The 13,665-nt window shown below is 37.1% G+C and overlaps 1 protein-coding gene across 2 annotated transcripts in view; it reads left to right on the top strand.

Moving 5' to 3' along the window:
* Window positions 1–12,566: 12,566 nt before the first annotated feature.
* HCRTR2 (hypocretin receptor 2) overlaps window positions 12,567–13,665 on the top strand; it is a 111,603-nt gene continuing 110,504 nt past the window's right edge. For both annotated transcript variants that reach the window (XM_059076512.2, XM_059076513.2), the window contains exon 1: window positions 12,567–13,018. In XM_059076512.2, the coding sequence (XP_058932495.1) occupies window positions 12,796–13,018 (223 nt within the window). In that variant the 5' untranslated portion in view covers window positions 12,567–12,795. The remainder of the gene's footprint in view (window positions 13,019–13,665) is intronic.

Below are 13,665 nucleotides of genomic sequence, written 5' to 3'. Positions count from 1 at the left end.
AAACAAAATGGCCATTTCTGGTAGAAATATTTTTTTTTTTCCTACTTTATCCTTGAGTGGTAAACTTAGCTATTGTCAGGAGTGAAGAAAGTTAATATATTTTATTCAAAACTATTTGCATGGGGCTTCCCTGGTGGCCAGTGGTTGAGAGTCCGCCTGCCAATGCAGGGGACATGGGTTCATGCCCCGGTCCGGGAAGATCCCACATGCCGTGAAGCAGCTAGGCCCATGAGCCATGGCCGCTGAGCCTGCGTGTCCCGAGTCTGTGCTCCGCAACGGAAGAGGCCACAATAGTGAGAGGCCCGCGTACCGCAAAAAAAAAAAAAAAAAAAAAAATTATTTGTATGAATACTTATAGCCTAAGGACAATTATCTAGTTGATTACTCTAGTGTGACCATAGACAGAGGACCTCATAAAAAAACTAAATTCCCTCTTACCTAGACCTTCAAATCTTTTTTATCCCCCTGTCATTTCCTATCTTTGTAATTCTTCCAAAGTTCTGCTTTGTTTTCTTTCAACCATATACAGAATTTATTTTGTAGGAAAAAAAAACCCATTAATGCTAAGAGTCCAAAATCTGATTGCTCATAATTGTTATTCTATCTCAAAAGAGGTCATCGATGCATTTAATATTTAGACAAGTGTGGATACCCAACAGGCTTTAATAACACACAGTGGGGCTTTTCTCTGGAATAGGGCATATGAGGCTACTCTTTTTCAGGATCTTACCAATAAATGCAAGTGGACCCAACTGAGGGTAGAAACTGAGGTGGAGAAATTGCTATTATTATTAATTTTAGCTGTGCTTTCTGTTCTCCACTTTTTATCAAGCATGAATACAAGAAAGATCAAATGAGGACATATCAAAACATCTTGACAAAGCCAATGAACAATAAATTAGAAATTAAATATAAACTGCTTAAACATATTTCAAATAAAATGTACCAACCATCATTCATACTTTACATTATATCAATGTCACAAACATAAATAATTTTTAAAAATTGTAATGATACAAATAAATGTATTAAAACACTTTATTATTTATTTATGTGTTCTTTATAAGGTTAAGGAAGGTCCCTTCTATACTTAAGTTGCTGAGAGTTTTTATCGTAAATGGAGGTTTGGCTTTTTATTTATTCATGTATTTATATTTATTGAAATATAGTTGACATACAATATTATGTTAGTTTCAGGTTTGTTACAGTGATCTGACATTTGACATATATTACAAAATTATCACCATGATAAGTCTAGTAACTCTTTGTCCTGATACAAGTTAGTAGCATATTATTGATATATGCTGTATATTACACACTGTGGCTTATGTATTCTATAACTGGAAGTTGAAAATGAATTTAAATGATTTAAGGTATAATCTTTCTTTCATTCTTTTAAAAAATTTTATTGGAATCTAAAATATGATATGAATCAACATATCTACAAAACAAAAACAAACTCACAGATAAAAAGAACAAACTTGTAGTTGCCAAGGAGAAAGTGGGGGTGGGGGAGGGAAGGACTGGTAGTTTGGGATTAGCAGAGGCAAACTAGTATATACAGAATAGATAAGAAAGGTCCTGCTGTAACACAGTGAACTATATTCAATATCCTGTGATAAACCATAATGGAAAAGAGTATGAAAAAGAATATATATATGTATAACTGAGTCACTTTGCTGTACAGAAGAAATTAACACAACATTGTAAATCAACTATAATTCAATAAGATTTAAGGTATATTCTAAGAGAGGAGAGAATTTACCTGCCCTGAATCTCTATCTACATTTAATTATATTTACATAAAGTTTGGATACTTATTTTCAAAAATTGGTTGGAATACAGTATTTAAACAAGACAAATGCACTTGGTTCTGAGAACTTCTAATTGAAAGTTATTTAGAAAGTTTGATACAGTTAAAACACTTCAATATTTCTTAATTCTGAGCACTGAACTTCATAAAAAATACAAAAGAGTAATTGTAACCTAATAAAGACCCTGTCTTTGATAGATGCACCAAGGGCATGACCTGCCATGATGCCCACTCAGGTCAACCTCATTGTTCAAGATACAATCCCAAAACATATTTATCAACTCACTCATATTCTATTGGCAATACATTACATTATTGATTTAATGCTATATGTTTAAACTTATTAACAAACCATGCCAGGTTATAATGGTTTTGTTTGTTTCTTTCTGATTTGCCTCTACTAAATTTCAAAGCCTTGTCCCTACTTGAAATACCAAATAACAAACCCAGTTAAAGGACAGAAATATTTTAGAACTCTGACTCTTTGCAGTTGATAAAACTTTTATTTAAATACTGTTTTATATGTTAGAACAAAAACCAGTCAAGGATCTTTAAATCAACCCCAATTCACATCTTTACTAGAGATCTAAAAAAATAAGATGATAGCTTTCTTTTTATCTTTAGAGGAAGATATTCAGCCATGGTATTAAATGTTTTCTATAAATGTATAGTCCTTTATTTCAGAAACACTTGTCTGAATTGCCAAGGCCTCAGAGTTATTCACTGCAGAGATGTGCGAGGGTGGTTGTTAGATGTTCTCAATGTGCATAATGTTAATTTATTCCATCATTATAGAAAAAAGTTTGTAAAGAAGTTAGCTTTCAAGGTGATAGAAAAAAATAGATTGAGTCATTCTTATTTTACTTTCATTTAAATCCATTGGCTATTTCAGAAAATGTATATAGTTCTGAAAAAATATTTGAGTAAAAATTGATTCATTTTATTTACATAAACATGAGAGCAACTCTTGAACAAGAGTGAAAAATGACTAACTTCATGAGTTTTACTATGTCACAGATTTTACTGATTATCTGCAACTTCTGAGTTGTGTGACCTTGAACAAGTTATCCAAACTTCAGATATAATTTTCACTTAGAATATGAAGAAAGGTAACAGCACCTTCATCATGGCATTGTGATGGTGAAATAAGTTAATATATGTCAAGTGCTTGGGGCAATATGCACTCAATGTATACATAGTAGTGCTAATATATTTTATTGTTATATTATTATAGTTATATTATTACTATTATTAATGTGGGTATTGCTGCTATTATTCTTTTTTTTTTTTTTGTGATACGCGGGCCTCTCACTGTTGTGCCTCTCCCATTGCGGAGCACAGGCTCCAGACGCGCAGGCTCAGTGGCCATGGCTCACGGGCCCAGCCGCTCCGTACCATGTGGGATCTTCCCAGACCGGGGCACGAACCCGTGTCCCCTGCATCGGCAGGCGGATTCTCAACCACTGCGCCACCAGGAAAGCCCGCTGCTATTATTCTTAACATCCACCCACACCAACACCTGTAATATGATATAAATACGGTGATTGACAGTTTAGAAAGCATACATAATAATCTCATTTAGCCCTCACAACAACTTGTGTGCATAAAGTTATTATTAATCTAGAACTGAGGAATCCAAAGCTTTAAGTTATTGAGTGATTACCTCAAGTTGAATCATAATGAACAGTAAAATTAAAATCAAAACCAGAGTTCCTCTATGAGGCTGGTAGTATTCTCATTTCAAAACCAGACAAAGATATCACAAGAAAGAAAACTACAAACCAGTATTTCTCATGAATGCAGATGCAAAAATCCTCAACAAAATATTAGCAAACTGAATCCAGCAATATATTAAAAGGATTATATACCATGGACAAGTGGGATTAATCCCAGGAATATAAGATTGGTTAATCAACCATTGTAATACACCATAGCAATAGCATAAAGGGGAAACAATTCCACACATGGTATCTCAATAGATGTAGAAAAGATTGACCAAATCCAACATATCTTCATGATAAGAATACTCAACAAGATAGGAATAAAAGGGAAATTCCTCAGTTTCACAAAGAACATCTATGAAAACCCATGGGTAGCATCGTACGTAATGCTGAAAGACTGAAAGCTTTCTCCTTAAAATTAGGAAAAAGACAAGGAGGTCCACTTTCACCTATTCTAGTCAACACTGTACAGCAATTTCTAGCTAATTAGACAAGAAAAGAATGTAAAAGACATCCAGATTGGAAAGGAAGAAGTAAAACTATCCATGGCAAATGACATCAGCTTATATATAGAAAACTCCAAAGATTTTACACACACAAAACTACTAGAGTTAATGAGGAGTTCTGCAAATTTGCAGGATATAAAATCAATATGCAAAAATCAGTTGTATTTCTATACACTATCAATGAACAATCTGGAAATGGAATTAAAACAATTCCATTTACAATAGCATTAGTAGGAATAAAATGCTTAGGAATAAATTTTACCAAGGACATGCAAGTTGTATTGACTAAAAAATATAAAATATTGTTAAAAATAATTAAAGAAGACCTAAATAAGTTAAAAGATAACCCATGTTTATAAATTGGAAAAGTTAATACTGTTAAGATGACAATATTCTACAAATTGACCTACAAATTCAAATCCAACACAATCTCTATAAAAATTTCAACTGCCTTTTTTTCAGACATGGAGAAGTTGATCCTAAAATTCATATGGAATTGCAAGGGATCCTCAATAGCCAAAACAATCTTGAAAAAGAACAAAATTTGAGGACTCACACTTCTCAATTTTGAAACACACTATGAAGCTACAGGAATCAAAACATTGTTATATTGGTATAAGGATAGACATACAGATCAATGGAATACAATTGACAGGCCAAAAATGAACCCACACATCTATGGCTAATTGATTTTCAACAAGGGTGCCAAAATCGTTTAATGGGTAAAGAAGAGTTTTTTCAACAGATGGTGTTGGGACAACTGGATATCCACATGCAGAAAAAAAAAGAAAACGAAAACGAAAAAGAAAAGAATTTAGACCCATTTCCTATACCATATATGAAAATTAACTCAAAATAGATCAAAGACCTAAATGTAAAAACTAAAACAATAAAAATCTCAAAAGGAAACATAGGTGTAAATCTTTAGGGCCTTGGATGAGTCTGCAGTTTCTTAAATATTATACCAAAAGCAAAATAACAAAAGAAAACATAGATAAATTGGACTTCATCAAAATTAAAAACTTTTTCCATCAAAGGATACTACCAAGAGTATGAAAATACGACCCACAGAATGGGAAACAAATATTTGCAAATCAAGCTTCTGATAAGGGTCTAGTAACCAGAATATATTTTTTTAAACTTACAAGTCAATAATAAAAATACAAATTTTCAAATAGGCAAATAATTCAAATAGATATTTCACCAAAGATACACAAAAGGCCAATAAGAACATGAAAGAATGCTCAACATCATTAGTCATTAGGGGAATAGAAATCTAACCCACAATGAGTTACCACTTAATACCCACCAGGAGAGATATAATTTTTTTTTCCCTAAAGTGTGGAAAAAAGCAATTATTGGTAAGGATGTGAAGTAATTAGTAAACTTACACATTGCTAGCGGTAATGTAGAAGAGTATAACCACTTTGGAAAAAAGTCTGGCAATTCCTCAAAAAGGTAAATATAGAATCATCATGTGAAACTGTAATTCCACGTCTAGGTATATACCTAAGATAACTGAAAACATAAGTTCACACAAAAACTTGTACATGGATGTTCATAACAGCATTACATATAACAGCCAAAAAGAGGAAACAATCAACTGCTGAATAAATAAAATGTGATCTGTCCATACAATGGAATATTATTCAGCCATTAAAAAATACTGATATATGCTACAATATGGATGAACCTTGAAAATATTATGCTACGTGAAACAAGGCAGAAACAAAAGCCCACATATTTTATGACTCCATTTATAGGAAATTTCCAGAATAGTTAAATCCAGTTGCCAGCATCTGGGAAGATAAGTGAATGGGAAGTCATAGGGTTTCTCTTTGGGGTGAGAGAAACATTCTGGAATTCGGCAATGGTGATGGTTGCGCAAGATGAGAAATATATTAAAAACCACTGAGTTGTACACTTTAGAAAGGCAGGTATTGCACTGGCAGTCTCCTTCTTGGGAAGCCAATCTCCAGATCGGCTGGCAGGCAATGGACTGTTCTCAGAGAAGGGTACTGCCTAGAGTGGGGAAACACCCCAAAAGTTACATTCTGCACTTTACCATAGGATTTCATTGAAACTCATGATCTTTTTCTACTCTTTGTCATTATTTTGTTTCCATTTTAATCATTTTCTACAGTAAAAAGAAAAAAAAAAAAACCTTTAGTTTACAGAAAGAGGAAGTGAATTAATCGAGTAGCATATTAGACAAAATGATTAAGTGCTTTCCAGACTAATGATTTAGTAATAGGCAATGGTATACTTACATATTCATGGTTTTACATCAACCAAGGTGACACATATGTACAATTTTTCACAAAATATATGCTTTTGAAAAGGAATTCCTCCCTTCAGTTCAACCCTGATCATCAGGTAGTGATTGCCAGTGGCTGCATACAACCTGCTGCTGTTGTCTGGGGTGACAACAAAGAATTAAACAATATTTATGCCCTTATGTGCATAGTATAGACAAAAACGTTTATACTTGGGAGAATATAGAAGGAGATTGAGTTACTTTGGGGGAAACATCACCCTGAGGAGTATAATTGCTGGAGTTTCCCCTGCAATTCTCCTCTTCAACACTACCCTTAAAAATATTGTGTTGGCCAAAAAATTCCTTTGAGCTTTTCCCATCTTACAGAATGGGAAAATTTAAAATATATGAAATTTATATAATTTAACAAATATGTTTTTTAAGAATCAAAACTTTCCATATTATTAATACTAATAAAGGAAACAGCTGATCGTACTGAAAGTTCTTGATTCTTTACTCTGGAAATGGAATAGAGTAACGGGAAAAACATATATGTTTCCGGAATTGGATCATGACAACTGTGCTGTAGGACTCTGCCACTTTCTAGCTGTGTGACCTTCGGCAAGTTACTTAACCTCTCTGTGTCTCACTTTATTCATCTGTAAACTTAGTATAATAATTCCTAAGACCTACCTCCTAGAGTTCTGAGGATAAATTGAGCAGGTGCACATAATGTGCTTGGCAGAGCACTTGGCAGAGAGCTTGGCCGATGTAAACACGGATGAAAGCATGCAGTTCACGTGGTCTCACAGACAAATCACTTGCTTCTATCTGGTCCCAACTGTCTCTCTCAAATCTCCCCCTCAGGGCTTCTCTGGTGGTGCAGTGGTTGAGAGTCCACCTGCCGATGCAGGGGACACGGGTTCGTGCCTCGGTCCGGAAAGATCCCATATGCCGTGGAGCGTCTGGGCCCATGAGCCATGGCCACTGAGCCTGCGCGTCTGGAGCCTGTGCTCCGCAACAAAACAGGCCACAACAGTGAGAGGACCGCGTACAGAAAAAAAATAAAACAAAATAAAAATCTCCCCTCATCTGGTTATCCTGTTCATCCTTCAGTTCTGAGCGCAGGTGATATTTCCTTCCGATAGTCTTGACCCTACTTTGAGAGAGTACACGTTTCTTCTTGCCCTTTCAGATTTTTGTGGGTGTACTCCTAAGGACATTTACTTTACTAAATTAAATTACTTGTTTACTCATCTATGCTTTTAAGGAGACAAAAACTTAATAAGAGAGGAACAGTGTCTATTCACGCTTGAAGTGGGATAGGAATAGAGCAGAAGTTTCAGATATTGTTGAACAAAAAAAACATGAGGGTAAAATGTCAGACCTGATAACTCAGGATAGGAGGGATGAAGGAACACAGAGAAACTTGTCTGAAATAAAACTTAATTAAAAGAGGGCAAGGGGTAAAAGAAGGATGGGAAGAAAAAGAAACAGGAGACAGAAATGTTTTGCAGTCATTGGTGACAAATGATTTTGTTAATGTCTGAACCTTTTAGGGCAAGAGGTGATTTCATTCTCAAGAGCCCACTCCAGAGTTACTCCTAGTAGTAACAAGTCATCAGAAGTCTCTTTCCTCCTTTTTATATGAAATATATACTTCTAGGCCCCTTGTGATGCAGGGACTTTTCCAGAAATATCTATCTCAAGGCCATATTTTAAGAAAATGTGGTGTTTGTAGCCTACAAATGTCAGATAATGTCCTGAAAAACTAATGCATTTATTCTGTGAATCCATCAGATCAGTACAGTCATTACTGAGAGTGCTCCAACTTGAAATAATGAATTTTCATTTTTTGAGGTAAAATAAAAATTTTCATTCTAACAGAAAAGAGAAGGAAAACAACTTCTTTTCAAATACTGGAACTTCGACAGTGGGACAACTCTTTGTTCTTTTCTTTAGTTTAATCTTCAAAATTTACAGAGAAACAGAGATGTCAACTTCAAACGTACTATTATTGTGTAGTCAGCCTTCCTCAAGGCAGTATTAAAGCAAGATGCTTGCATCCTGGATGATGTCTATTCAGACAATTAAATTTTTAAATAATACCCAGGTCCCTTCAGTCCCCCAAACTATCACCTCCCTTTGGACAGCAGGATTACCCTACTAACCTCCTACCAGCACTTACCTCCAGATTCACCCTTCTCCAACTCATTCTACACATCACTGCCAGGGATAGTTACACGAGCCTGACTTTTCACCTGGTTTTGCCCACATACTCCATGTTTTCTCCTGTTTCCAAGTCTTCACTCAGTGCTGTTCCCTTTGCCTGGACACCTCCTATCCTTAACCACTTAGAAATTGCCTCCTTCTCTCCAAGGGGTCAGCTCAAGAGTGACTTTCCCTGTGGGGGAGCCATCCATTCAGTTCTCTCCAGGCTAAATTAGGTGTTCTTTCATGTACTCATGACACTCTGTGCATCCCTTTACCCTAGAAACTCACAGAGTGATTCTGTAATGATAACACTTCTAATTCACCATTGGACTGTAAGAGGCTGACTATCATTGAGGCTGGACTATGTCTTGTTGATCATTATGTCTTAGTTATGTGCTCCTGGGGACAAAGGAGATACTCAGAAACATTTTTGAAATGAACCCATAGCGTTATTATAAGGCTGCAAAAAGTATGGAAAATCTGGGACAACCCATACAATCTGAGATCTCTGAGCAACCTAACTACGACTACTGAGAGAACCAAAAAATCTGATTTAGAGATTTATTTTCTTTTTCTTTCTCAGTTTTAATATTCAGGCTAGTGGGGGAGCTAAAATAAAAGTGACAAAAAATTAATCTGGGTAGTTAAACAGAATTACTCAGACTGTTGTGAGCTACATTTCTTTTTTTAAGGAAATATATTAACGCTTAGAGTAATTAGTATGTAAAGCAAATAATATTCCCATCATGAGATCATATAGCTTAAAATTTTATTCAACAAACATTTTCAGATCACTTTCTATGTAGCAGACACTGTTCTAAAAATATCAATTCATTTAATTCTTATGACATCCTTAAGAGGTCATCACAACAAATTTGAAACTTTCTTTACTGTCTCATGATATTGGGCTAGCTCTTTCTCCCTACATGCAGCAGAAAGATTTGGAATTGAAGAGAATATTATCTACAGAACAAAAAATACTTTTCAAATGACCTAAAAGGTATAAAAGATCTAATGAAGGAGATCATATCAAAATGAGTCCTCTCAACCACTGCACCACCAGGGAAGCCCAACTTTCCCAATTTTGAAAAGAATAGTACAGGGAAGCAGAAAATACAAATATTAATAAATCAGAGGAACATATTATACCACAGGATAACGTTAGCAGATTTGTATCAATGACCATGAATCTTCGACACAGAAGTCCTACTTGTCAAATTTACTGATGTCAGGAGGTCTAGAGAAATGGCTAATGCTTTGGAAAGAGCATCAGCATTTAAGATGATTTGGTTAAGCCCTCAAATTAACACAATTAAATTAATATGTGCATTTACCATTTGGGTATCCCTACTTACAGGCCACCTCTTCACCTAGGTCTTTTTGACCATCTATTTCTAATATGACCTTTGGAATTCTTCACTCACTTCATCTGTTTGGCTTTCATCATAGCACTTGCCCCTTCTTCATATTCTTCTTAAGTAGTTATTAGTTGACTTGTTTCTAACTTCAGTAGAAAGTAAAATGCATGAAAGCAGCAACCTTGTTTAACTTGTATCTCTGAGTGAAATAAGAGCACTAAGTAAATATTTGTCTAAAAATAAAATGCCTATTTATTCCCTTCTCTTAAAAAGAAATTTGATAGTGTGGATTGGGAAAATACCACAACAGTGTTTCTTGTGAAAAATAACACCGTGGAATGATGGAAGCATCAGGCTGGAGTCAGAAGAACTGAAGGTTTTGCCACTGATTCCTCACTTGACCATTGGTAAACAGTTAATTCCTCCAGGAACAGTTTCCTCACCTGCAAAACTGGGTCAAGCTCTCAGAGGGTTTTAAATTAAGGTGCATGAAAGAATTTTGTAAACTGTAAAGAACAAAACAAATGTGAAGAATATGATTGGGGGTGGGGGAGGGATCTTAAATAAAGACTCAGTATGAATAAACAGCATCTTGTGACTTTTGAAAAAATAATTAGATACAAACACTGGTTGCATCCAAAGAGTAGTTTACATTTGTACTGGCACACCAGATTACTGTACTTCCTCCTAGCTGTATAGCCTGCAGGATATTGACAACTGTCTAAAGGAAGACCAAGTGAAGGTAGGTTGTGAAGATAGTGTCATTGGAAAAATAATGGAAATAATTGGGGAAACAGTGAACATAGGAAGCGTGGAAGTGGGGGTGTGGATTGTGATGCTTATGTGAAGGGTTGTCATGTGGAGGATTTATTGCATGTAGCATCAAGTTGCAAACTAAGAATTGGGGCTAAAAGGCTGAGAAAGACAGATGTTGGTTTAAGACCTTATTTTAATGTAAAGAAGAGTTTTCTAACCTCTAGAGAAGTCCCATGATGGTGGAGGGAGTGAACTGTGGTCACATCCAAACTAGGTGCAAACACATTAACAATATTATCAGAAGGCTTCTTATATTAAGCTGAAGTTTAGGCTAGATGATTCCAAGGCCCTTCCCATGGCCAGGATTGTAATCAATCTAATACAATGCTCCTATCATGGTTATTGAAAGTGAAAGGATCATGAACTCACACTCTAACAAATCCCAAAATGCTATCCTTAGAGACAAAATCAAACCATGAGAGAACAGCAGGTGACATCAGTCCTGAGTCAATGAGAAGAAAGACCAGTGTGGTGTGGGCTTCCCCAGAGAGAGCCCCTCTGCTTGTGTACGTCCTACTGAGAATCCGTTTAATGCTGTGGGGTATGTCAGTGCTGCCTCTGCAGGACAACATTAACTATGATCACATTTTTTACCCTTATTGTTCTTCAAGGATTTGCTGCTGTATTTCACATGACACTTGCTGTTGCAAATACAAATTCCAGCCATATAGATAGATAGATAGATAGATATCTATATATAGAGATCTCTCTATTTATAGATATCTATATATATCTCTATATATATAGAGATATATCTATATATAGTTCTCTCTCTATATAGATATGTATATCTATATAGAGATATATATATATAGAGAGAGATAGATATAGATAGATATAGATAGATATATCTATATATATCTATAGATATATATATATATCTATATCTATATCTATCTATCTATAGATAGATAGATAGATAGATATAGATAGATAGATAGAGAGAGAGATATCTATATATAGAGAGATCTCTATATATAGATATATATATATATATCTCTCTATATCTATATCTATCTATCTATAGATAGATAGATAGCTAGATATAGATATAGATAGATAGAGAGAGAGATATCTATATATATAGATCTCTCTCTATATAGATATATCTCTCTATATATATAGAGAGATATATCTATATATATATAGTTCTCTCTCTACATATATATATACCTATATATATAGAGATATATCTATCTATATATATAGATAGATATAGATATCTATATCTATATAGATATAGATATCTATATCTATAGATATCTATAGAGGTATATATCTATCTATATCTATATCTATCTATCTATCTATAGATAGATAGATATAGATATAGATAGGTTGATAGATAGATAGATATCTCCTTCTCCAGTCTGGGAAGAGGGGAGGAGGAGACGAGGAGATGCCTTAAAGATTCAGCAAATACTAGCTAAGTTAAGTTGGCAAAGCCAAACACATGTTAAATGACTTGCCTGAAATGACTTTTGCATCTTCCTGCTTGAGGAACACAGTGGCTGCCCCTCATTACTTTCTGTTTACCTGTCCCAGACAAAAGCATCCGCAAATCCTATATTAATCCTATGTTGCCAGGCTTGCCATGTCTACAGACCTACACAAGTCTGTGTTTACAGAAACTGCACTTGAGAAATGCAGGAACAAAAAAGAAGTAGAAAAGAGGGAGATGGAAACCACGGAGATACAGGTTAATATCATTTTCACTTTTTTTTTTCTTCTTCAGCCCCAGCTCTCCCGGGCGCGGGAGGAGGCTGTGGGCTGCGAACTCCGCTCTGGAATGAGGAGTCATTGAGCCGGAGCCGAAGTAGCAGCTTCCCCTCTCGGTGTCCCTGCTGCAGCCTCCGGTGCCGGGTCCCTGGACGCTCTGTCTCCTCCTCACCTCCCAGTGCAACATCGCCTGCAGACACAGCCCCACCGGCGGACGAGTTGCCCGGCGGGCGGGAGACTCGGAGGCATTGGCTCCGTAACTTTTCACGTCATTTTCTGCTCCTGAGCCCCTGGTCGCCTGTCCGCGCCTCCTCACGCCGCAGACCGCGGCGCCCATGGGGCAGGGGCCGAGCCGCTTGCAGCACTGAGCCGACCCGGACTGGAGCCCGTGATGTCCGGCACCAAATTGGAGGACTCTCCCCCTTGTCGCAACTGGTCATCTGCTCCGGAGCTGAATGCAACTCAAGAGCCCTTTTTAAACCCCACCGACTATGACGACGAGGAATTCCTGCGGTACCTGTGGAGGGAATACCTCCACCCCAAAGAATACGAGTGGGTCCTGATCGCCGGCTACATCATCGTGTTCGTGGTGGCTCTCATCGGGAACGTCCTGGGTGAGTGTCTGCCGGGCAGCCCCAGGTAGGGGCTGCCAAGTCCTCGCGCCCCTGGCTGCCAAGACCCCTCCTCCCCCGAGGGATGCACACAAAGAGGTCGCTGCTCTCGGGGTCGGGTTATATTTAAAAAAAAAAAAAAAAAAAAAAAAAAGTTTTCTGATTTTACGAACTAGGACCGAGCCCTGGAATGGTGATCACTTTTTCTGCAGGGAGCCGCGGGGAGCCGCGTTGCCTTTGGGAGCATCAAGGTTCCAAGCGCGGGGAAAGGGACAGAGGCAGGGCTCTCCAGGTGGATTTGCTGGAGTGTGGGGGAATTAGTCATCCTTTTGTGTAACGTGGCCGAGTGTTTCGGGGGTGGGGAGAGGTCAGGCTGGCAGGATGAAAAGCTGTGCCCCTTAGGAGCAAGCTGTCCGGGGCTGTGGAAGTCACAAAGGATTTGTGAGCCGGGTACAGTGCCCTTTGGCGAGGGGTTGAGGCTGTGTCCATAGCTGGTAATGAAAGGGCGGGGAGTGGGACCAGAGGCAAAGCAGGGAGGTGCACTCATGCACTGAAGCTGAATTAAACAGGAGCCATGCCCGGAGCGAGCAAGGAGGAGGGGCCTCTGAGAAAGGTACCAAGGAGATCGCAATCATTCATCCCTCGATCCA

This window comes from Kogia breviceps, chromosome 10 (assembly GCF_026419965.1).
Source record: "Kogia breviceps isolate mKogBre1 chromosome 10, mKogBre1 haplotype 1, whole genome shotgun sequence".
In the NCBI taxonomy this organism is placed as follows: Eukaryota; Metazoa; Chordata; class Mammalia; order Artiodactyla; family Physeteridae; genus Kogia; species Kogia breviceps.
This window is presented reverse-complemented; position numbering and strand designations above follow the sequence as displayed.